Source organism: Corapipo altera, unplaced genomic scaffold (assembly GCF_003945725.1).
Source record: "Corapipo altera isolate COAL_440 unplaced genomic scaffold, ASM394572v1 180, whole genome shotgun sequence".
In the NCBI taxonomy this organism is placed as follows: Eukaryota; Metazoa; Chordata; class Aves; order Passeriformes; family Pipridae; genus Corapipo; species Corapipo altera.
Window position 1 is genome coordinate 6,119,986 of NW_020884915.1, and position 26,197 is coordinate 6,146,182.

The following is a 26,197-nucleotide window of genomic DNA, read 5'->3' on the forward strand; positions in this document are numbered from 1 at the left end:
TCCAGTATCCAACACAAAACAAAGACAAAACAGCCCACTCTGCTGTTGCTACATGCTGGCAGCTCACACCAGCCCAGGTAAGCGCTGTGCAAATTATTTTCCAGAATGTCTTAGGTGTGAAAGCCAATGAAAGATGTGGTGGAGAAAGCTTTCCTACTATCTGATTAAATAGTGCTAGAAAGACCTATTTTTGAAACAGCAAGAGAGCTGCTGCTCAACACCTAAAAACATTGTGCAAGACAGTGATCAGGAGCAGGGCTCTGTATGGCAGGGCAGCAAAGCATTTCTCTGTAAGAGAGGTGCTACTTGTTCTCTTCCCCTTTATAGATGATTTTCTTTTGTGCAATGGTTCTTCCTTCCCAGATTTTCCCCTGAAAAATTCTCTTGTGGCTATATCACAAATGTATTCTAAACCTTCCAGGAACCTGTTTATCACTACTGGCGAGGAGGTGTCAGACACACATGGCCATTATTAAAGCGAACACATGACTTACATTATTCCTGTTTTTCAGTTTTCCTGCACTATTGCTCAGAAAACGTTGTTCCTCTGTGTTCAGCCCTGCAGATGACTGGCTCCACCTCTAGGCCAGTTACAGTTGGCTCTGCAGGGTGATCTGCCCGTTGCTGCTTATGTTGAGGTTTTTCTTTTCATTTTGGAAAAATAGAACCAGAATATTTTGTTGCCTTGGTGGCTCTCGGTTACCTGCACAGTGCTGCTGTTAAACTTACTTGTGAAAAGTCTAGGAGGAGTGAAAGCTTTCACTCTATTCATTCTGTTATGAAAAACTCCCAAATATTTTCTAAATTTTATACCTAAATATATTGGTAATGTCCCTTTAAAAAATGTTCCTCACTACTGAGAGAATCCTATTGGCATCAGTTAATATCAAAATACTTTTCATTTTGTTTTGTTGGATTTTTTTAATTACTAAAGTTCTTGTGCTTTTATACCCAACACACCTTTATATTTGCATTCTCAGCTAAACAAGTGGAAAGGGACACCTGAGTTTAAGATTAAAGCACAAAGGCTTTGGCAGATTCTCTGAAAATGTTACTTAATGCATGTACCCTTATTTTACTGGAACCAACGTTTTTGTGGACTCTCACATACTCCCTAAATACATTCTGAGAAAGAAAGTAAATACTTAATGATAAAAATCCCAAAATCTGCTCCTTCTTCCTTTTAGTCAAGGAGCACTTGTTTGATAAATGGGGCACTTTTAGAGAGCTTTCAGGAGGCTGCACACCCGAGCAGGGGCGGAGGCTCGGCAGCAGATTACCAGGAGATAATGGAGCAAGTCAAATGAGAAAACGTGATGAAGCAGCAGAAAATTTACATGCTGGTTTGCTTCTTCCTTCTGCACTAATAAAACCAGGGCTTCTGTGTTTGTTTCCAAGCGCTGCCCTGTAAGCACGTGTGGCTGGATGTGCCCATGACCTGCCCAGCCCTGTGCTCCCAGGGGAGTGGGCTGGCAGCTGATGATGGGCTGCAACAGCAGCACTGGGGAAACAGCCTCTGCAGCCCTTTACTGCATTAAGTGTATCGGGCCCCTCCAAAAGAACCTAAAGGCATTGGGGAGTCAGAATGATGTACCCACTTTGGCCCCTACTGAGACCACGTCAGTGCCAGCTGAGCTGAGCTGAGTGTCACCTTCTGTGGTGTCACTCAATAGCCAAACACACATGACCTTCCAGCGTGGTATTAACTGCCATGGGTAGCTCAGATGTGACCAAAACCTCCCTTGTATTGTAATTGCACACAAGAGGTAGTGCACCCTTTGCTGCAGCAGAGCCTGTGGCTGGCTGGCTGTGTGCATCCTGGACTATCAGATGCCTGAAGCTTTCCCTGGTGGCAGGGAATTGTCTTCAATTTTCTTCTGATTTTGTAGTGCAGAGGCACTGATAGATCACACTCCAGATTCTTCACCTGTGCTGGAGGCAGGCTGGAGGTTTTGTAAAGTACTGAACACAGTTTCAAAGACTCCTTTCTGTTGCTCTTGCTGACCCAGTGTTCTCCAGATACATGAAACTGGCCCAGAAAACAGCCCAAATGAGGTTACCAATGAACACCAGGCGATATATTTTATTATTTAACATGAGCTCCTTTTGATATTGGCTTATGGGACAGAATAGTCTGGTCATGCCCATAGTTAGAAGGATTAACCCTTATCATATGCCGCAAAAATGCTTGTAGTACAAATATGCTGAAAGAATTGTGCTTTGTGCTGGTAAACCAAACCCAAACCCATACGAGCAAAATACATGTCCTGTGTTAGAGGATACACATCTCACCCACCCTGCTGCCCTCAGGGCTTGGCTGGGGCATTGCTTTGTGTGCCTGGCTGAGGAGACAGAGCACCCAGAGTACCTGGCCCAGGGAACGTGGCTCTGCAGGGCTGTCTCATCTGTCTGTTCCCATGGGCCAAATTCTGAGTTGTTCTCATATGCAGGAACTGAGTGACACAGACCTTGAGATAATCCTGTTTAATAATTTATGAGGGAGGAACGTGTCAGGACTTGGAAGAGAAAGGTGATGGGACATGCACAGCACAGGTATGGAGTGAACTTTAAGCTCTGAGCTTAAATAGACCTTGTGGACAAAAGGCCACAAGTTTTATGGGCGCCTAGGTGAGGCTGGTCATGTTAATTATAGCAAATTACTGCACTCAGGGCCCTCACACCAGGCACAGATGATGGTGGGAATGTGACCACTAATGGGGAAGCTGGAAAAATTTCTGTGGATATACTGCTGTGGTCATTGTGCTCTTAATGTCTCACTGGTGATGGAGTTCAGGCAGAGAAAGGGGAGTTGGTTTGAAAATATATTTACATTTTAAACAACTTCACACGGTTCTGGGTCCTGTTCTGTTTATAAGGCTGGGGAGGAGGAACACAGTCACAATGCAGGACAGAAGCAGGGATGCACTTGAACCTAATGTAAAACTTTCCCATTTACCCTAAATGTAAATTATTGAGCTACATATGCACCCAGGGGTAGCACAGAGCAGCCCGTGGTGTGACTCTTCTGTTCATTTCAGGAGAATATGATCTGATTTGACTATGTATTTTTGTATTTTTTGGGTTTTGACTGTGTGTTTTGTTGTGCCCTGCAAAGCAGCTGTATGTCCACCACAGGACAGACATCCCTGGAGTGCCTGTGCTTTGATCAGCAGCTTACACTTACCCTGCTGTTCCCTGCCTGGGTGGCAGCTGTGTGCTTCTCTTCTGCACCAAAGGCACTGTGCTGGCACCCAGCACAGAGCACAGTCCTACTGTCTTGGTGGGGGGTAGTTGGGATTTCTTTGTTCCAAGTAGAGCTTCTCCCTGTGGAGGATGGCCGGGATTGTTCCTTTTCAGGCAGCTGGTTTCTGCCTGTGCTGTGACACCTTCTTCTGAACTCTCAGAAATCAATACAGCTGGTAAAATGCATTAACAGAATTTTTTTCCCAAGGAATCATCATATAAGCTGTGGTACTTTTTATTTGGGATTTTTTGTTTTCCTCCTTTTTTTTTTTTTTTAATTTTTCCTAGGGGGAGACCAACCGAGACATCAGAATATAATGAGACACACTGTATATAGTCTGTGTTTGCAGAGTGTATATAGCCAAGAAACACTAAGGGTGGTCTCTCCACACCACTGGCACATTTTCAAGAAAATTTTACACTAACCATTTTGCCCTAAGTGGTAATTTCTGTTGGAAGGGGCATGTCACAAATTGCCAGGCTGCAGAGGGACCATCGGTTCTCTGTGCTTGAGCAAGTCATCGATTGTCAAAATGTGTCTCAAAAATAACAAGCACCTAAGCCTCCTCTTTGGTTTATCTGCTCTCTGCCAGCACTCTGCAAGGGGCTGTCTTATTTGCCATTGAAAGAGCTGTGTTTCATGCTCCTCCTGACAGACTGCTATTTAAGGCTCTGCTTAGCATTCATCTTTCTTTCTTGTTGGAATTATTTTATTTGGTATTTAGAACCGGAGCTATAAATCTGAAAAGCGTTTTACATGCTGTGTTAGGGCTTGATTGAAATCCCATTGAAATCAATGAAAGCTTTCCTGCTGACTTCAATGGACTGGGCACTTGGGAAATATGGAAAAATGGTCTGTTTTGAAATAAGAATTGTATCCATGCCATAATGTTTATTACCAATAGCAGGAAGTAAACCCAAACATGTTATGTATGTCTTTTACCAACACGCCTCATATATCATTTATCTGCTACTTATGTACACCCAGCTGGGACACAGAGTGCAGAAACAGCTGCACTAATAATACCCAATAATTCTACTTTATAAGCACAAACATGTGAGAAAAACAAAATCCCCTTGTCTGATAGATACAGATGTTCATGTGAAGCCGAAATGACATCCAGCAGAATCAAGTGTCACAGCCTGCTTCTTGAGAACCTAGAAGGAAAAGCTTCCTTGTAGTCTCATTTCTGCAAATTTCTGAGTAGAAAATATGTCTTTAGTGGCTCACACACCCATGGATGGGTACTATTAGGAAATCTTGATCTTCCCTTTTAATTTGTAGCAAAGCTCGTGGCTGTGACCTGGTTATCAAAAGTGCTGTGCCAAAGAAAAAAATAAAAAATAAAAGATGAAGACATAATAAATGCTTCGAAGGCTTGTCTGGGTAATTACCTACAGATCCAGGAGACTGAAATGAAAGTGTGACATCTGCATGTTACTTTGTTGCCGGAATTTCTCCAGTCTGCTGACGAGCTACTTGCAATAGAGACAAGTCTCAAATCTCCAGGGATGTTATGGAGACGTGAGAATCCTCAGGTCTTGTCAGAAGTGCGTTTTTAAGTGGTATTCTCAGCTAATAGTGGAAATAATTATAGTTCTGCTATTGCAAAATGTAATTTTACCAAGGCAGTACTTAAAGCCTGAGTCAAATTTTCACATGCTGACGAGGAAAAAAGGAAACAATGCTGAGAAGTCTCCACAGTGCCTGCAAAAACAAGTGCTCCTTCAATGATGAACCGTTTGATAGTGCCTTTATCAGCGTGCAGTCATATTTTAAGTAGCATGAGCCAGAAATGACTGTTGCAGCTTGTCATTTGCCTTATGGGAGGCAAGAAAGAGCTGCTTGTTTGATTTGTAAGATGAGCTGGCTTGTTGCACAAGGCAACTGGAGGAGACTCTGCAGAAATGCCTGGTGAAGTATTTCCTAAGCTTTTTTGGATTCTTGCCACAAGGAAGTGCAGTGAGTGCAGTCACAGTGCAAGGAATGTTGTGAAAAGGGATTAGAAAGGCAACATACCTTTAAAGATCATGGGGAAAAAAAGAAAAACAAACAAACAAACAAAACCCCAACCCAAACCAGAGACCTCAGCAGGTCAGCAAATTACAGAGATCGTAACAAAAATAGGTCTGTGCAACAGGAGAGCATGAAACAGAAAAGAAGAAATTCTAGAATTCTAGAACTGAAAAATGCTGGGTTTGTCTTTTCCACTGGTCTTAGATGTTCATACAAGCACTTTTGAAATTAGTAAAACAAAGATAAATTTATGCTGATAAAGGTAAGTTTCTGATTCCTCCTCAGGTCACAGTGTTTTTAAATACTGGCAAACAGTCTGAGTGGGAGCAGATGAGCAGGAGGGTACAGTGGAATTGCTCTGAATGTTGAGAAAACAAACATATCTTTTTTGAAGCAGTGAAGTTACACAAACTTCATTTCTTTGTGATTATCAGAGAATCCCAACACTTACTTAGCTAAAAATTGTTTTGCTGCTTTAGCTTTTCAAGTTTAATATCCATTATAGATGACTCTACTGACACACATTATATTGCACATCCCACTCAGTAAATGTAAAGATGCAGCAGAAGTGAACAAAAATGTCCTGTCTGTTCTTTTTCTAGCTGTGGTTAAGGTGTAGATGGAAATAAATCAACAGCCAAAGCAGGTGTGTTGAATGTGCTGAGCCCACAATCTGAGATCTACGAGTGATGTGCCAAATCAGCTCTTGGACTCTTGAGACAAAACTGTGACTCACTGGTGTTTACCCAGATGGAAAATGGAGAAGACTCTCTGTTGGCTTGAACAGACCACTGATGTTCACAGCGTGATCTTCACATCTGAGAAAAACGCTCTTCAGTTAAAATATGTATGAAAAAAACCCGTGCAACAGGGACAAACTGTTTTAATCACTTGTCTTTATCAAAGCAACTCGAGACAGTTCCACAGTGCTGGGAAATCAGTGGCATCTTCTGCTCGTACAAACCAGGACAATTTTGTTTCATGCTGAAATACAAGTTGGTGTTTCAACTTGGGAAACAAATGACACACTTTTCACTTTTTATGAGACGTTTTGGAAAGAAGCCACCTCTGATTTTATCTACATTTTCACTTTTTTTTTTTTCTTTTTGTTTGTTTTGTTTTGTTTTGTTTGCTTGCCAAGAAAGAGCAAAAAACCCCACACAGTGGAAATTTATTTTCAGCAAAAACTCACTATTCATTTCTGTTCTTCTATCGTAGCACCAAGGTGTAAATGAAGATAACACCCAAAGTAAGTATAAATTGAAGACAACTGGACAATATTATCATGGAATCATAGAATGTTAGGGGGTTGGAAGGGACCTTAGAGATCATTTAATCTCGACTCCTGCCATGGGCAGGGACACCTTCCACTAGACCAAGTTCCTCAGAGTCCCATCCAACCTTGAACACTTCCAGAGATGGGGCATCCACAGCCTCCTTGGACAACCTGTGCCAGTGTCTCACCATCCTCACAATAAAGAATTTCTGCCCAGTATGTAACCTAATATCTAACCTCCCTAATACCTAACCCGTTTCAGTTTGTACCCATCACTCCTTGTCCTATCAGCACAGTTCCTGACGAAGAGTGTATTAAAAAAACACGTTTTAAGGGTTCCATTGTTTATTGCAGGACAAGTGGGTTCGTACATTATCGGTGCAGGTTTTTCCCCCTATTTAACAGAGGAATGGAAACACCGTAAGGGAGCAGCAGCGTGTGCGGGCACTTCACAGAACGGCTTGGGCTGCAAAGGACCTTAAAGGCCGTTTGGTTCCAACATCCGGCCAAGGCAGGGACACCTCCCACTGTCCCGGGTTGCTCACGAAGAGCGGGAAGGGCGGTGTAAGATCCCAATCCACGTTTAATCCCCTTTCCAGCGGTGCCTTTGGTCTCCGCCGGGCGCCGCCAGGGGGCGCTGTCGGCCCGGGGCCCAGCGCTCCCATCGGGGCAGAGCGCGGAGCAGAGCGCGGGCCCTGCCGGACCGGCCGCGCTCCAGGGAAGATCCCCTGGGGAAAACTCCCTGGCGTCGAGGAACCGGCAAACGCGAACCCCCTGCGGGGAGGAGGCAGGGACGGACCCCGCTCCGGCCGCGCCTCCTCCATCGCCCCGCCCCGGCAGACTACATCCCCCAGCGTGCCCCGCGGCGGCGCCGCGCGGCGTTCCCGCCGTATTCCGCGCGCCGCGAAGTGTCGCGCGGCGCGGCCGGAGCTGGGCTGGGGCCCAGGCCGAGCCCGGCGGGGCTGAGGCGGCGGCCGTGGGGACGGGCATGGGCGGCGGGCGCTGACCCCGCCCCGCCATGGACGAGGACGGCATGAAGGAGGACGGCATGAAGGAGGAGGAGGAGGAGGAGGACGGCGGCGAGGCCATGATGGACGACCAGAACCACAACAACTGGGGCGCGGGCGTCTACGGGCGGTACCTGCTGGAGGAGCGGCTGCTGCCGCCGGCGGCGGGGCCGCCGCGCCCCGCGGGGCCCGAGCACAACGGCGGGGGGCTGCGGGGCTGCGAGCCGGCGGGCACGGCCGGCAGGGCGGGCGCGGCCGGGGCCATCGCCGCCATCAACATCAGCGCCTCCACGTCCAAGTTCCGTGAGTGACCCGCGACCGCTGCCCCTCTGCCCCGCTGCCCCGGCTCTGCCGTACCCCTGCGCGGGTCGCGCCCCGAGAGCCTTCTCGAAGCGAAATCAGATGGGTTAAGGCGCCTTGGAAGGAGAAAATAACGCTTCTTGCCCGCAGCCCAACTTCTCCTGCCTTGCTGTCACGGTAGAGCTGGGCAGGGTTTGGCACTGTTGCTTTTCCTGAAGCTTTTTCTCTTTGCTTTTCCTGAAGCTTTTTCTTTCTGTCTGAAAAACCCCGAGGTGAATTAGAGACCTGTTTGTGTGCAGAGCCCGTGGAAGGGCTGTTCTGCCCCGGTGAGCAAGGACTCGTGCTTTGCTTGCTTCACGATGCAGGGGCTGTCTCGGACAGGTTATCCTTCGTGTCTTTCAAAGGGACCAAATCCAGTTCACCTTCCTTGAGACTTTGTTGGGACTGAGAGCTAAAATGGGTCTGTACAGGTCTGGTGAGAACAACTGAGCATTAATTTATACCCCCAAAATAGAATCACAGACTGGTTTGGGTTGGAAGGAGACCTTGAAGTTCATCTGCTTCCAAACCCCTGCCATGGACAGGGACACCTTCCACTAGAGCAGGTTGCTTGGAGCTACATCCAGCCTGGCCTTGAACACCTCCAGGGACAGGGTTCCTAAACATCCTTTGCATGGAGCTTTTAGTAGGAATGGCAAACTTTTCCATTGTTTTGCTGAGCTAAGGTTGAGGGAAAGGAAGATTTTTTTTGCTGTACGTTTCAGTTCTGCTTTTCTTTCCATAAGTCACCTCTGTGGGCAAAATAGGCCCTGTTTTCTAAGGGACTATTGGAAAACTTGGATTTAGGTAGTTAGAAGTATTCCTAACTATGTAATTGCCATGATAAAACTTTGCTGGGAAGCACAGTTCTCTTCCTTTGTCCTGCCTGCTTTCCCCAGTGCTCACTCACCTGTCGGGCTGATCAGGAGCTTGAAGTTCAGGCTTCTGGATCCCTGCTCCTCCGGCAGCCTGGCTCTCGTGGCTCTAGGCACATGGCCAAGCCTGACTCCTTTGAAGCTGGGGCTCCCAGACTCCATGAGCTCCCTGGCACTCTGTGCGCCTTGCTTGTCAGGCTCCAGGTACTTGGGTGGCTTCTGAACACCTGAGACCATTGCAGTGACATGTCATTGACCCAGGCTCTTGAATTCCCAATCCAGAAATTTAGAATCTTAGTTTTTCCTTCTGTTTCAGAATGAAAAGGGTTTTCAAGCTGGATCTCCACCCAGATGGGAAGGTGACTTTCCAGCTAATCCACAGTTTATGTCTGAGGGGGAGAAGAAACTGCAGAGCATGATTTTGCTTAGGGTGTGGTTTTGGAGTTCTCCAGAATTGGTATCCCAACACAGTATCTTACTGATGTTAAGTATTGTTTTAAAGAAAAATAATTCTCTTGCACAGTACAAAGTTGTCAAATTTATGTTAGAATTTTGTGTTTTGGATGGTCGTGGTGAGACATGTAAGTGAACAGAACAAGTCTAGTGAAGTAGTATTGACTGAGGAAGTACAGGAGCTGAGTTGGGATGCTTCCTGTTCTCATCCTGGCTCTGACAGAGGATCCCTTAATATCCTCTGTTTAATTTTCAGGTATAGAAAAAAGGAAAGGGTCACTTTGGGTGTAAATGTATGATGTGTGTGCTGCATCCCCTCCTGCTGCTCTGTCTCAGTTATGACAGAACGGGTAGAGAAGCTGATTGTCACTCTTAGGCTTGATGGGAACCTTGTCTGTTCTCTGCTGCACAAGGGAGTTCTGCAGGTGAATGAGCAAGGACTCGTGCCTTGCTTGCTTCATGATGCAGAGGCTGTCCTGGACAGGTCATCCTTCATGTCTTCCAAAGGGTCAAATCCAGTTCACCTTCCTTGACATTTTGGTGAGACTGAGAGCTAAAATCAGATAGAATAGTGCATAGTTCGTGTAATAGCTTTTCTTCTAGTTAAAGCAACTTAAGAAAATCTTCAGTGTTGTGCTAAACTTATAACTAAATATTTACAGTTGATCAGCTTCAGTTGTATTTACAGACTTATAAAGCTGTAATGTTATGAAAAGTATTTTTCAAGGGCCACGAGGGAGAAAAGGAGAGTAAGAACTTTAAATACTTTAAGAAAAGCTCTTCCATAGTAGTAATTGCAGCATAACTCAGTTGTTGTGAAAAGTGAAGAGTTTTCTTCTTGTTTCTTACATCCTTTTCAAGCAAGGATGGTTATAAATGTCATCAGTGCCTGTTTAGGACAGGCACATGTGGCTGTGTGCACTGGCACATCCCTGAAATCTCTTGCCTTCCCTGCACATAGCATTGTGCAGTGAGTGTGTGTATTCCTGCCCATGCAAATGGGCTGAGGAAGAGAAAGTTCCTTTTTCTAACCAGTCTTATTGCAGGCTGAGAAACACGTTATAAAAATAGAGCAGAATTGAAAGCAACCACGGGGCAGACTCCTGAACTCGCTAATGTGTGCTGGGATGGGTCAGGCTGGGGGGAGAGCAAAATCTGTTGTGTAAACGTGAGCATGAGGGCTGAGAAAAAGGAAAACACTGAGCCAGGGTCTGCAGGTTAACCTTGGGCATCTGCCTGAAGAGTTTGCACACTTTGACAAAATATTTCAGGATTTTAGGGTGCGCTGCTAATAAAGCAGAAAAGTGTCGTATGTGTCACTTTGTGAAATGAGGCTTCTGAAGGATGCTCAGCTGCTTATTTAATTTTTATAGGCAGAATAAATGACAGATAATTGTCAGACTGATGTCTGCACACTTGGCAGTAGGTCAGATTAGCCATCCTGCTCTGTCCCTTTGCTTTTTAACTATAGATAAGGTTGTTTTTTATATGTGACCATAGTAAGTGTGTTGAGTAGTTTTTCAGCTTGTCTCATCCAAGTCAGTTATTTTTGTTCTAAAATTAATGTTCTGTTCTTCACATCCTGTGCCATTAGTGTTTCAGCATCTCTTTTGAGCTGTGTGTAAAGTGTTATTATCAATTTCAAGGGGATATATACCTGCTCTTAGGGTCTGTTTGTTTGTTTGTTTGTTTTTTAATCTTAGTGGCTTTTGCCATTCTTTTCATTGAAGTTGATATCAAAGAATTTGGTAGCTTGGAGCAGGCTGTGTTTCACTTATGGCTATGATACTGATATATCTAGGTTATGATAGGAAGCTCATGCATATTCTTTTTTACTTAACTGGTTTCACTGCTGCATTTGACTTAAACACTTTTTCTTTTGAACTTTTTTTGTATATGGAAAAGCAGCAGTTGCTGCTCAAGCTTTACTTGTGAAGTCTTTTATTCTCTGGAAAATACTGACTTCCTTTCTGTTTTATCAGGCTGATTTCTCTCCCACCCCCACCCCAAACTTGCTGCTGTTGGATAAAATAGTGCATTCTAGCATATTTGGTTACAGAATATCAGTATCACTTCCCAGAAACCAGCGAAATTTCAACAAAATGAAAGTAATCTTTCTTTGTGATTTGGGAACAGAAGCTGTTGGGCAACTCCTTTTACCTCTCGAGTACCTAATGCAGGGATAAGCATTTAAGCATGGCATCCTAAAAAGATGGAAAAGTAAAAAAAGCAAAAAAGGCTGATGCAGCCTTGTCTTTTCTTGCTGAGGATCTGTGTGATTCCTTCCTGGTCTTGAACTTGTTCTGGCAGAGTTTGTAGTTGGAGGGTCCTACTTTAAGCCATCCTTCACTTTTTTTTGTGTGTAAGCACTGCCAGGAAAAGGGGACCTCACTAACTAGTGACAGTTATTAAAATTTTAAAGTAATTTGTTTTCTGGATTGCAAGAATAAAAGTAGTGATTGTTCAGTGTGTAGTCTTGGACTTTTAGCTATATAAATATTGTGATTGGCTCAGTTTCAGAACTGTAGTGTGGAAATCAAATTACATAGTACTTGTAAGAGACTTCTGAATGAGTGAAGCTTTTCTAGGATTTATCTGAAATTCACTGTGAATTTTTCAGTATTTTCTATGCAAGTCTCCCAGGGCTGTTCTTAGAAGTGTTTTGTCCTTTACCTGTGCAGCATGTCTAATGGGCAGGCCTTCCTGTCTACAGCTTCTTTCTTTGTCCATACTGTAAAAAAAAAATAAAAGTTAACATCTCAACAGCCTTAAAAATGATTTTTCAGTGTTCTGAATTCCTACGTGACGACTTTCTTTCAAATTAGTAGGGCTCATTTAATATGCTAAACCACATTAACATAGATGTGATTATACATGGAAATCCTAAATCAAGGCTTGGTCTGTTAACTGGTTTGCCTGTATTTTCTTAGAACTGCTCTTCACAATGCTGCCAAAAGTGACTTACCCAGCTCCTTTCAGCCTCCTGTGAAAATACAAATTCAGAGATCTTGCTCCTCAAAGCCAGCAGTGAATCTACATTTGCACAGCCCTAGCAAAAAACGTTTCTTTTCGGTGTGGTGTCTAAACTAGATTGTGTGGGGTGAGAAGTATCTTTATTCTCTCTTCCATGTAGCCCAGCCCCACGTGTGGAGTTCAAATGAAGGAGTGATTTGAGGTTTCCTGGGCTGGGTAGTTTTGCTGTGCAGTAAATGCTGTGCTCTGGGTTGCTGAGGGCTTTGTTTGGAGTGGGTGCTGTGAAGCTGTGCTGGTGTGACAAGCCAGCAAGGCAGTCCTGGGAGATGGCCCTGAACACAAGGTGTTTAACCTGTTGGAACTGAGCCACGTGGGGTTAGTTCAGAAATCCTCCCTGAAAAGTCAGAGATTGAAGCCCTTCTGTGGCTGTGAAGGCACACCGAGCCACCTGGGCAAGAAGGTGCAGTGGGGAAGCCAGGAGGAAGATCAGGGAATGATGGGGAATGCTAATTCAAACACCTCCTGGTTTCCCCTGTGTTGATTCTTATCTGGAAAAGGAATATTACCGTGCCTGCTAGAGGGGAACTGTAATAGGGATTCAAAAAAGTTGCCTGGGAGCCTAACTGCAGTTGAAGGGAGAGGGAATTGCATCAGCTTTCAGAGCAGGGAATCTGCTGGTCCCACCAGAGACTTGTGAAATTAATAAATCTGCTGGGAAGGAGGATTTAAAAAACTGCCTGTCTTGACCAAAGCTTATTCTCCTGTGTGTGAGGACCCTGTGCTAAGTTTTGATTGTAGACTGCCACAAAGTTGCTTAATTTATTAATTTGAGCTATTCTTTTAACATAAATAAATGAATTATTATTATTATGTTGTTGTTGTTGTCATGGTAGAAATCCCAGAAATTTGTTTTTTCCTGCTACTTGAGCCCCAGAGAAATATCCAAGCACTGATTTGGCAAGTTTTCTGATTTTACTTTATTTTCTGTAAATACAGAGGTACAAATTCAAGCCTGGGCTTGAGTTTTAGATGAGGTTCTCTTAGTTGGAAGTGAGCTGTTCCCGGTTTTTTTTGGCCAGCTTCTTGGTGTGATCCGAAATTGCAGAGCATTCACTTGCTTCTAATCTTTTAGATGAAGTTACTAAATACAGTTTTGTCTCTTTTCTTGCAGTGATGAATGTTATAACAATTGAAGACTATAAGAGCACATATTGGCCAAAGTTGGACAGTGCCATAGATCAGCTTTTAACTCAGAGTCCTGGTGACTACATCCCTATTTCCTATGAACAAATATACAGGTAAGGAGATATTTGAAGTGCTGTGTTACTTTTTTTTTCTTCTTTAAAGTGAAATGTTTGTTTTATCTTGTAGCCCATGCATATGTCTTACTTTGTGACCTTGAGGAGGAAAGCAGGAAGATTATGTGAAATAAAATATTGTTAAATGGTCGGAATGAATGTCTAATAAATACATAACTTGTTGTCCCATGTTAACAGGAATAAATCCTAAAGAATTAAAATGCATCAGTGCTTGGAGCACTGACATTACAGTGAGCTCCACCACAGCTGCTTAGTGTAGTATAATAAGAAATGTATCAAAGACTCAACACCCCTTCCTTCAAAGGGGATTTGCTTCCAAATCACACCACTGCTCCAAACCAAAGTGCTAAATGTGTTAGAGACCTGGCAGTGTCTGGAGAGATTTACTGAAATGGAGATTTTTGTTCTGTAGGTATTGGTAAATATTCAAGGTATTGGTAAATAGGATGGAAAGGTGTATTCAGGGTGTTGGTAAACAGGATGGAAACTGGTGGTTGTTGATGCATTTACTGGCCAAGGTGCTGTTAAAAGCACTGGCCCTTGCCAGCAGCACAGCTATAGTAGCACTGCTGTGCTGGTTTTCTTTAGCACAGTGTTGCACTCTATGAAATAATGCTGCCAGCTCAGTCACTGACTGCCCTTCTTAGAGCCTTTCACCTCTGTTGTCTCGTGCCCACTTGCTCTGAGCCACTTTGCCTCTGTGGTCTGAAACTTCGGATGAGGGAACCAGATAAAAGAAAGGCAAGTGTTCAGTCTTTCCTCTTAGTTCCACTTGAAAACTTTAATAAACTTCCTCTTTCCTCTCCAGACTTTTGGAACTGCTATTATCAGGACTCGGATATCATCATGTGTGTAAATAATTAGAGGGTCATTTGAATTGAGAGAGACAGCTTTGGTGCAAGTTATCAAAATCCTTTCCCAGCTTGAAATCCCCAGTGTGCAAACAGTCTTCATAAGAGTTAAGCCAACATGTCTTGAAAGTCATCTCTGACATATAGCAAATGTGCAAAATTAATGGTTTAATACCTTGAGTAGATCTACACCTAGTTATGGTTTGCAGATAACTGCAGTCCTTCCTTGTCACCTTTTTACTCCTCAGAAGTTTTATTTATTGAATACATAATGGGTTTGGGGTTTCTCTTAGATAACCCTGACAAATCTGGGACACCTGATGCAGGACTGTACCAATGCACGGGTGTCTATTGAACGTATTTTACTATTACTAAGACAAAAGATTTTTTTATAGTTTACTATTACTGGGAAACCTTGCATGTCAGTTTTCTTTTAAAAATTGTGTCTGGTTGTAATTATTCTGACGCAGTCTCTTCCAATCGTAAGATTGATTTTTTTTTTTTTTTTAATATATTTTTAGGCTGTTCCTTTGACTGACAATCTGGACAAGACAGGTTGAAAAGGGAAGGAAAATTGATTTTGTTTTTAAATGAGTTTAATAAGGATGCTTGCTTGGAGTATTATTGAGAGTCTGTAGCAGACTGGGAGTTTAGATCCTCTCTACTTCTTCTAGAGCTAGAATAACAGACTAAAGAACTAGACCAGTTTTTTAGTCTGAAAAATAGGATGTTTCTTGAAGTGATTCAAACAGCTACATATATTCTTTTTTTTAAAGTAAAACTGAGGTGAAAATACAGTGGGTTTTTTGGTCACCTTCGTGCTGAGTAAAGGAATCAAGGTTTCCATAATACAAACTCAAAATACATTATTAGATACCCAAACTGTTACATTTGCCATGGTCAGTGATAACTGTACGTGGCTACTCCCCAGCAGTGAAAGGTAGGAGGTAACTTCCAAGGTATATTTCCTATGGATCAGTTCACCTGTAAGGTATCAAAGTGTCATTAATGACTGTTTTCAGCTTTGAGTCCAAAGCCTGCCTGTGCACAGTCACTTCCTGTTATAAAATGTTGGATATCTTGGCAGAGAGATGTGAAGGAAATGTTGACATAAGGAGAAAGGGAACATTTAGGTTGTACTTCTGACAGGCTCCACTGGCTCCCAGGTGCAGGGCTGGCAGTTTTCTGTTCCTCAGGACAACTGAGAGATATCAGATATTCATCCCTTTTGTCTAGTGCTTACCTTCCAATGTCCTTCTGGGGTCTTCCTTTTCCTGAGGTGTTGGGTTATGCTGCAGAACTGACAGGCTGGTGACTTCTTTTGGGTTAATAGCAGGGTGAGGATGATTAACAGGATCAACCCACAATCAGGAACTGAAAACAGGATCTTAAAATGGGGAAGGAGCCTCTAAATAGAAGTGAACACAAAAAACAAGATGTAAGCACACCCTGCACATACAGAGACTGGTGTTTGGTTACAGAATGTGTTGCAGAAGTAGGTGCAGCAAGAGTGTGTGTAACACTAAGCAGAAGTGTACTTTAAAATTCAGTTTGTTACATGCCAGTGAAGCAGTCAGCTTGTGGAAGTGGCTGTATTTGGTTAGTTATGGAGCAAACAAACATCTGACCATTTGCTGTGGTTACTCAGCTGGCTGATTTGTGAGAGATCACAAAAACCAGTCTGCTTTTCTTATCAGTGTTTCTCTCTTTGATCCAAATTAAATTGACTCTTACCAAAAGCATCATAGCAAAATGTCTTTTGCACTTGCTTGTCCCAAAATAGAATCTGCTATTGGTAGACTCTGTGTGAAAGAAAAAGGGCAACTTTGACTGATATTATTTAAATAATATCAAATTGCAGATACTCAGTTATTTTTTAAATATAATAATGGGAGAGCTGTGGGGTGTCTTTTGGTTTTTAAGAAATAGCATGGTTTACCAAATGAGCAGACTTTGCTTAGGGATGAATTCTGTATTTTGGGGTCTTTGAAGTTGTCAGAGGCAATAAATACAGACTTCTTAGAGTTACTGCTAATTCACTTGTAAAAGCTTCCTCCAAAAGACTTTGAGAGTTGCAATTGTTGAATGAGAGCATTGTCTTGGTCTCTGAAGGCTTGAAGTTGGTGCCTAACCTCTCCCTTGCATTAGAAGATTTCAGTAGCCCACAGTTGCTTTGATGCCATCTTTGTAGTTTACCTGTCTTTGTCCCACCTTCTCAGTAGAGAACTGGAGAGTCATAGTTCCCCTACAGAGACACAGTGTTGCTGTCTTGTAGCTTTAGGCTTTTGGGGCCATTAAAAGCCTGGACAATTCAAGTCTTGGATTTACCCAAGACACCAGGTGAAGTCTTCCTGTGCCTCTTGATTTTTGACAGATTTCAAAATGCTGACTTCAAAGAATAAAAACACTCAAGAAGAGTAAAAGCTGCTTGGTACAGATTAGTGTTTGTGTTAGTCCCGGTGATGATGACTACCTCAATAACCTCTGGCTGAAAGTAATACATGTGTTTGTTTTGCAATGGTTGTAAATATGTTTTCAATAAATAGCCTTATTTTGCAGATGTTATATTGCAGTATGAGAGCAATAAAACGTTCTTAAAAAACAAAGGTAACACTGAACACCAGAGTTAAGACAACCAAGCCATGGAATGTGGAATTAAAATTTTATTGCTTTTTTTCTGCATCTTTCTTTATTATAAAAGTGTAGGATTTTCTTAGAATTGAAGTAACAAAGAATGGAGTAACGTGCTTGGGTCTGTAATTTTAGAACTTTTACTATTTCCTTTTAAAACTTAACAGGATTTTGATGCAACTTCTATGGCTGCTTGTCTAGAATATTCATACAATCATTAAACCTGCTTATTTTAATGGGTACTTAATTTACATAGGAGAGGCAAAAGCCAGAATTAGGAATGTGCTGTTGAGTGGCCCTGTGAGGAGAGCTCATTGTGAGTAAAAATGAGGTTGGGGAGGGGGAATGGGATGGACACCCTTGAGCTTCCAGAGACATTAGAGTTTGCTGGAGCTCATTCTGAGCTTAGGACTGTATTTAAAAGTACAGTAATCACTCAGTTAACTCTATTATCCTCTAAATTGCAACTTGTACAAATGATTTTGAAGTCTGTTACCCTCCTTTGCAAACTGCTGTGGGTTCACTGTTTGTTCCTGTGTTTGTTTCTGCAGTTGTGTGTATAAGTGTGTATGCCAGCAGCATTCGGAGCAGATGTATAGTGACCTAATAAAAAAGATAACTAACCACTTAGAGAGAGTCTCAAAGGAGCTGCAGGTAAGAAGCTGCACAATCTAATTCTGTCTTTCCTGGGATCTGGGATTGTACCAGAACAGCATGTAGGTGGCCTCTGGAGGAGATTGCCATTAAGACTGATTTACAGTAGCTTACTAAATTGGGGACTACTTCATTCACTGCTGGGCTGTCAGAATACCAACTGCTAGATCCAGCTGTGTGGCACTGCCTTAGCCCTGGTGACCTGAGCCATGTGGAGAGCAGTGGCTAAACTTGAATATGCAATTTAGAATCAAGGCCTAGAGAATGGGAAATCCACAGCATAATCTGGGATGTAAATACTTCAGCCAAACATGATTTGTGCACGTGGGATCAATGTCTGCCATTGCTGTGTAAGTCTGTGGAAACTATTCATGGTTCTTGTGCACCACAAAAGGAAAAGATAACATTAAATATGGATTGTGAAATATAAATTAGGAATTATTGCATATGAAGTTTTGTGTTACAGTTTATTCTGCATTTTTCTTGCCTATCTCTAGATGTCAGTGGTTTACAGCAGTCCTAATGTTGTATATCCCTATCCTTCTCTGCATCTTATTTGTGCATCCATGATTGTTTTCATGTGTGTTCCTTGTTGAACATTCCTTTTAGGCTGGAATCTCCAGGCACGTACCTGAAATTGTTATTGCTGTAGCAGCAACACTGTTTGATTTTTTTCCCTACAGCTTTTGTCACTTCCAGAACAGATGTTTGAGTTCTCTACTGCCTTGCAGTGCATGAAGTAGAGATGCCAAATACAAAGGAACCCTAAACTGCAGCAGCTCCCTCAGTGGTTCTAACACATTGATAATTAATTTCTGTCAGTCAAAAGCAGTCTTACTGCTTCAGGTACTTCTGGCTAAATGTGCATTCCCATAGCACTGTGATCTCTCTCGTGTCCTTTTGGTTTCACTCTTTTCCTCTTGTGGCTTTCCTTATAAAAAGAAATAACCACCCAGCATTTAATAGGCATGGTGTTGGACTGAAATATCTTGAGCTAGGTTCTTTCTTCTTTTCTCTTTTACATTCTCTTTGTTCCTTATGGGATGACAGCCTCACTGTTCTGTAAAAATTGGTTAGAGTAGATGAACATGGTATTTAAAATAAAGCCTTTTTTGGTTCTGCCAAGCTGGTGCAGCCTGTACATTTTTCTTGTGAGAACTGTGATTCATTGCAGCTATACAGGTTTGGCCAGTTCTTCTCATACATCCCGTGGTAATATGCTGCATTACTTTGCTGTGAATTTGGGAATACCCCAAATTCTTTACTCTGTGTTAGTCCTTCATTGTTTCCTCCAAAGTTCCGGAACTGAGGCAGCTCCTTTGAAAGTTTGCTTTGGCACATGGGAGCGTTAAATGCTTCTACCTAAAAGCAAGGCTGCCTTCTGAACATCAGCCTGGTGAAAGAATAATTGACACAACTGTTTAGTGCAATCTGTGCCTTGCAAAAGGCTCCTTATGTAGGTTAGACACACCTGTAGTATGACATGATACCATCTTTGAGTGTTATTAATGAGTTTTGTCTGACACGAACGTGACTCTGCTTTTGGAGGGTAAAGATCTTTTTTGAGCTGCTTGAAGTAAAATTCGTGTGCCTCACAAAATTGTTCTCTAAAGAAACTTTTAGCTGTGGGTTGTGAAATTTGCTTTTAGGAAATAACTTTACTGCAATGTATTTTATTATCCTGGTACTTCTTTGATCTTAATACATTTTGGTGACATTCAGTCACTCGGGATTTATGTTGAAAATGCAGTTCCAGATCTTTAGCAACAACAACAAATTACTTTGTAAATGTTGGTTGTTTGGAAGTTTCTGGTTCATGCTGGCAAACAATAAAAACCCCTATATATGTAAATTCTTTTAATGCACGATATGTGATATTTTGCTTTCTCTAGTATGAACTCATTCTACCTGCCAGCAACATTTAAGTGAATTGCAGAGTTCTGTGTAGTTGGCAAGGTGTGTCTTGATGCAAGATAAGTATTTTTTTTTTTACATGCAGAAATGCAAATGTAACCCAGTATAAGCAGGAATGCTGGTTTCTGTGAGAAAACGTGATTATGAACTGAACTGGCTTTTTCTGGACAAGCCAAGCAGCTTCTTTGTGTAGAAGTGTAACAATTTAAAGGCAAGTGAGTTGCAGAATATCTGCATATAACCAAAGTGCCAGACCAAGCTGTTTCCTACAGGAATTAGATATCAACAGCAAAAGCAGTAAAACTCAGATACCAAACAACAAAAGCAGGAGCATCTCAGAGGACTGATCAGACTTGCTCTTGTGTGGATCTTATTGGAGTTTGGCTTCTTTCTGTGGGGCATTCACTGCAGAAGCTCCCTGTATATGTATTTATTCACACACCTCCCCAAACTGTGTGTGTAGCTCTCAGCTGGCCCCAGCTGGAGTCAGCAGAGTGGTGGCACTCGGGTGTCCTGGGCTGGATGTCCCAGGAACTGTGCTTTGGCCCCATGGTCACACCAGGACACTCAAACAGTCCCTGGTCATCCCGTGTGACTTCTGCCTTTCCAGACTGCAAGACACCCATGTAGTGTTGGTGTGTGTTTGCCTCGTGCATTCCTGAAGGTTTGCTCTGCAGATTTGCACCTCAAAAACGTTCCTTTTCAGTGGTGGCAAAGCTGATGTGAAAATACGGATGGGCTGACGTGTTCCCTGTGTGTCACACACTGGGTGAAAAGCAGTGAGTGGTGCTTACTGAATAATAGGATGTTTAGATGAGATGAATTGCTTGTCACTAGGCCATCAGCTTTTTGATATGGGGCCTCCTATATCCCAAGACATTTCGAGCTCCCTCATTACTATGTCTGTAAGTAAATAATCCTCTCTTCAGACTGTTAAGGAGAGAGTCAGAGCAAGGATTGCCTTGCTTCCCTGCAGTCAATGTCTGACCAGCTTCTCTGCATTAGTTAAGACTGAGTTTCACCATGTGGAGCTTTCAGTAATTGAGAATTAGATTTCCCTAATTCTTGAGTTGGTTGGAATTTGGGATTTTGTCTGCTTAAAATAGAAATGTGTGGCTGCAGAAGACACAAATTAACTTGTTTCCTGTTGTCTTGGTCTGTGAAGTACACAGGCAGTATACAGATGATTTTTCTAAGATGCTTTACTTGGAAACATTTTATTGATAATAGACATAGTTCATTATGTCGTGGTTCAAAATAATGTCAGCTGGTTTTGTGGGTTAGTGCTGAGTCATTCAGATGTATGAGGTAGGGTAGATACACAGGCATATGCTTTCAAATTCAGCACACCTCCCTTTGAAATGAGTAAAACTGTGTTTGCATTACGCAGTAGTGTTACTGGCTTAACTTATTCTTATGTAGTCTGATAAAGTCATTTAAAATCAGGTACTCTACCCATTACACACCTCTTCAGCAAAAGACACTGGAAAGTACTCAAAGCACTGACAGTCAAAATGCACTGTGGCTTTGAGCTGACCTGTTACAAAAGTACCTTTTTTTTGTGCAACTGCAGTGGAATATTCGCATTTTAGTTAAAATAATTTCACAAGTTCCTTTACGAAATGACCAAGAACTGAAAATCAGTTATTTGTCATGTTGCATTTTTTTATTTAGATAAAAGAGAAAAAGGGATCTATTGTTTTCTGTTTGTGGTAGTGTGTTTTTTTCATTAAGAACTATATTTTTTTGCATAGTTTTTTTACAATGAACATGGCTGAACTGGTGTTGGTAGATAATTTGCATGTCTGCTGTTTGGCCCCAGGACCTGCAGATTTAGAGTCTTTGTTGTGCAATGCCAGCAAGTTTTCCTGTCTGATATTAATCCTTACAACTTCTCAGCCTTCTGTCTGGTCAGCTCTCAAACCAGTTGGTGCAGTGTATGAAAATATCATCTCTCCTGTTGTTTCCTTGGGACAGTGTGCAAGGGAATGAGTGTTTTAGGGTGCTCAAAGAATCACTGGAAAGGTATTGGAAAAAACGGGTTTAATGTCGAAGTGAAAGTGTGACAAAGTTCATTGGCCATGTTCACCCACTGCTGCAGGGGTAAAGCACACGGAGAAAAATCAATCAATCTAAAGCTAAAACCAACAAAAATGATCTGTGTGGAGGCTGGGGATAGGAAAAGGGTAAGGACAGACAGGAATAAGGGAGACCCTCCCTTTGAGTCACAACATTCAGAGTGGACCTCCTTAGCAAACTTAGCCTTGGACTGGACCAACAGCTGAGGTCCAAGTATAGCAAACGTGAGAGCTGGCTGGCTCTGAGAGGCCCCAGGCAGGAGGAGCTGCTGGTTGCAGCCCATGGTGGTCCTGGAAGCTCAAAGGGGGATTAACCACCACATCAGGTTACTGTCAAAGCCACTCCACTACTTTGAGGACTGCCAGATCTCTGGGAACTGAGTTCCTTGGAGCACATCACTGTCAGTTGTCATCTGTTTTCAGATACAGGTTAGCAATATCTGTGTGGACAACCTGTCCCTTCCTTGCCTTTTCCTTTCTTATTTTCTGTCTCACATTTACTTTCCTCTTGTCCCCTGTGTTTATATGGAGTTTTCATCCAGTGGTGAGGAGCCTGTAATTTCCTGCCCCTGCTCTTTCTGAAGCACTAATCTGATTAATACAAATTCCTTATTCCAGACTTCAGATGAGGTTCTCAGCTCCCTTACAAACAGTTGTGTAATGAAACTGAAGTGGCTCGTCACGTTTGTGAGCTTTGTATGTAGTCAGGGTGGTAGAAGAATGCATCCAGGTAGTGCTTTGAGGGACTGGTAAAACTGAACTTCTCACTGTAGGCAGTTATGTACTGGGTACCATCTCGTAGCAGTTCTTGATATTTACACTTTTATTTTACACCAGATTATTTCATAGGTGTATTTTGCTTTCCTTCCAAGATACACTGATGATTATATTACCTTTATGTAGTGCTATATTGTAGCTGAACAGCTATGCCAGTCTGTAAAATACAGCTTTTGACAACATCATTTGTGGCTGCTTTTCGTGAAAACTTAGTAAATCAGATTGCTAATAAAGGTATGATTAGACTTTAGTCATGTACTTATGGGAAGCCAAGTTATTTGCTCCATCCTGGTGAAGAAGCCCATTCTTATTACACTGTGTGGGCTCAGTCTGACCTGGTAGCTAAATGAGAAATATAGGGAGCCCACTTCACAAGTCATGCTCATCTCAAGGAGCATAGAAGTAACACTGAAATTAGCTCTTGTTAATTTGAAATCAGTTGATTCCCTGAAATAATTTTGAAAGTTGAAGTAGTTTCTCAAAGGCTCATGTAGAAAACAAATCTGCCTCCTCTATGTTCTGCCTTTAGAGAAGATCAGAAATAGAGGTGGGGAATGGAAATTGAGAACTCGCATTTCCTGGCTCTTCAAACTAATTATGTAAATCACTGGTGTTTCTTAGAGTCCTTTGGGGTGATTTGTTAATATCAACAGTTCATTTTTTCAAAGAGAGGGCTCAAACTGGGCATTCATCTGGTCCATAATACTTAAAAGGGAAAAAAACCTCCAACATTTGTAGCTGTAGGCATTTATCCATCAGTTTTGCTGGGAAAACATTGATTAACTGTGTGTGGAAAAAAGTCTTCACTGCTGTGAACCACAGTGAACTGAATCAGATCATATTTGAACTCAGATGGCAGAAACCAGAAGCATTAGAAATTTTTGTATCTTCCTGTGTGGCCATCAGGATGTTGGCTTCTGAATGAAGAAGATACAGGGGTCACCATATTGCCAGAATTGCCATTAAAAATGACATTGCCATGACAAGCTAACCTGAGAAAAGCATCCTTGCCTGCAGCTTTTTGAAAAGGTTTGTATTCCTGCAGCTCTAGATATGCTGGGGTTGCAAGACCTGATACACTTACAGAAAGCTGTAAGTAAATACAGCACAAATTAATATGCATTTGTTAGGTGGAAAAGCTTCTGAAGATACCTTACTACTAAACAGAGTTTGGATGGTTCTTAGATACAATGTCTTTTTGCTTGACAGACGTGTAGAGTGGAAATGGAGACATGGCCTCCATCTGCTAACCTGCTGTAAGACAGTTAGGTGAGGGTATGTCATGATCCTGCACATTTTGAACAGGTTTGAGTGCAGGCTGGACTAGGAAGACACAGTCAGCCTTTGCAGGAGTTGTGCTTTAGTGTGATGGCTGGTTTTTGTGAAAGGTTTCAATAATCCCCTGTCTGAGGAGGCAGACCTGGGCATCACCTATATTAAGGCAAGGTAAGCAAATTTTCTCAAGGAAGAACAAAGACTAGTTTAGAAGATTCACACCACCCACATGAATAACAGGTTAATTTGTGTGGTCGTGGCCATGCCCCCTTTCCACTGGGCAGGTGTGGGAGGGATGCTGCAGCACATGTGCTGCCATCGTGGCAGTGAGTGTGTTCCCAGGAAAATGGGACTGCCCATTCCACCGAGGAGTGTAAACTTTCCTCAGTACACTGCTGGTTGTGCCAGACAAATCATAAACAGATTAACTGTGTGTTCCTCAAGCACTGTTGTCTCTGTTTCTTTCTTGTAAGCCGTTGCTGAGCTGTGTTGAGCCAGCAGCACGTCTTCTGCTTTCATTCATGTGTTCAGTTAAAGAATAATATTCAAACTGTTTTTCAAGCTGAAAAAAACCCCATCATTTTCTTGTATAGTTTCTTGACCACAAGTTAATTGAAATGCCTAGATATTAGGTTTCAAATAAGGGAAGGGTAATGTAGTATACTGGATTTCCAATTGCTTGTTTTATTTGACTGTGTCTTATCTTGCATGTCATCCTTTCTCAAATGTGTTTTCCTGTTACTTCTCGTTTCTCTTGGTACTGAGATGTCCCCGGTGATGTGTAAGGAGATTTATTATCAACTTTTAAACAGCACCATAGTTTTTTATGCTAAGAAGTAGTTGACTCCCAGCCAAGCTGAAGATGATAAGCAAATGCAACTGTATCCCAGTTTGAGGAACCCAACCTGTGGGCAGACAGGAAGAGTTGTTGCTGGAAAACTGTTCTTGACCCTATGAGTGGAAGATGAGAGCAAATGTAGGGGAGGATTTAAGCTGTCTCCCTGTATGGAATGTCTTAAAAAACAAACAAACTGAAACACACCAAAACCCAACAAACAGCCAAAAAAAGCCCCCCAAAACCCTGAATTAACATTTTGATAGAATTGAGGAGGAAGAGTGAAGGAACGAGGGATCCTCTTCCTTCCTGGAAAACCTTAGGCTATCAGTGTGTATTTTTTCTTTCTTTGAATAGCTTCTGTAATAGATCCCTCAGGTAAGATAGGAGTAGATTTAAAGACTTAATAGTGTCTGGGGAGTTGTAAGAAGTAAATGTCATGCTTAATTCTGACCCTCCCCCTGTAATTAAAACAGCTGAATGTATGTGTTCTCTTTTTCTGGACTAGGACCAGGAGTGAAAAGTGTCAACCTAAGCAGTTGTTGGTTTTTTGGTTTTTGATTTTGTTTTTTTTTTTTCTTGTTTTGGTTTGGGGTTTTTTTTGTTGTAATAGCTATAGCTGAATAAGTAAAGATTTTAAATGGAAGCTGTATTCTAGTGATAACCATTTAATAAATAAAATGCAGCAACTTCTGTTTACTCATGAATTTGATGCCGTGCACTGCTTTTTAGTTTATAAAATTCAAGTAGTGTATGTAAAGCTAATCCAGTTACTGTGTTATAAATGTTAATGCAGAGATATGGAGAAGGTTTCTGTGCTCAAACAAGTGATTGGTTTCAGTGTGGCAGTTTGGAGCAGCTGCACGGTAACACCAGGATGAACAGCAGCAGATGGTTCTGTTCCCCCCCAGATTACGATAATTCAGAGATGAGCTGTGAAAATACTATTGATTTCCCCTTGGCTTGGCTATTTTGGTAGTTTACAAGTCAAGCAATAGTTGAGGCGAGTTTGATTGTCAAGCTTGCTTTTTTTTTTCCTTCCCTGTTAGTGGTTTGACTGTCGAGACTTGACATGAAGCGCTATCAGGAGAATAAAACCGAAAGGTGCCATTTCATGCTGATGAAGCAGTGAACACCATAATTTCTGTTTTGCAGAGGTTAAAACCAAGGCCTGATATTTGCCTGACACTAGTGAGTGCTTCCTCTAAAGCTGTCAGAACCTTTCTTAGGTTTTCTTTGTCTTTGTCTATAGAGCAGTTGTTTCCACTTGGTTGCAGGGTGGTGGTGGTGGTAACAGCTTCCCAGTATCCTTCCATGAAAGGACTCTGGCAGCTGGGTGTGCAGTTGTTGTCCCCTCATAAAATGTCTCTCTTGCTGGGACATAGGCTTTGTGAGGTGAGCTGGCAGAGTTTTAATCTGCAGTGGAGGAAAAAGATGAGTCCTTAATGTCCCCTGTAAAAAGAGTGGCAGACGGGATACATTGCCTACAGTCTGTTCATGGGATTAAATCACACACTGCCCAGACAGCTTCTGTCTCTGTTTTTTCTTGGTTTTGTTTTTTTGTTTGTTTGGGTTTTTTGTTTTCTTTGTTTGTTTTTTTTTGTTTTCTTTGTTTGTTTTTTGTTTTCTTTGTTTTTTGTTTTCTTTGTTTTTGTTTTCTTTGTTTTTGTTTTCTTTGTT

At 42.2% G+C, this 26,197-nt stretch overlaps 1 protein-coding gene across 3 annotated transcripts in view; it reads left to right on the top strand.

The window, feature by feature from the left end:
- Window positions 1-7,474: 7,474 nt before the first annotated feature.
- CACUL1 (CDK2 associated cullin domain 1) overlaps window positions 7,475-26,197 on the top strand; it is a 48,383-nt gene continuing 29,660 nt past the window's right edge. For all 3 annotated transcript variants that reach the window (XR_003529657.1, XM_027655258.1, XM_027655259.1), the window contains exons 1-3: window positions 7,475-7,846; window positions 13,355-13,481; window positions 17,536-17,638. Coding sequence is in view for 2 of the 3 variants with exons in the window: in XM_027655258.1 (XP_027511059.1) it covers window positions 7,555-7,846; window positions 13,355-13,481; window positions 17,536-17,638 (522 nt within the window). In the remaining variant the exon portion in view is untranslated. The remainder of the gene's footprint in view (window positions 7,847-13,354; window positions 13,482-17,535; window positions 17,639-26,197) is intronic.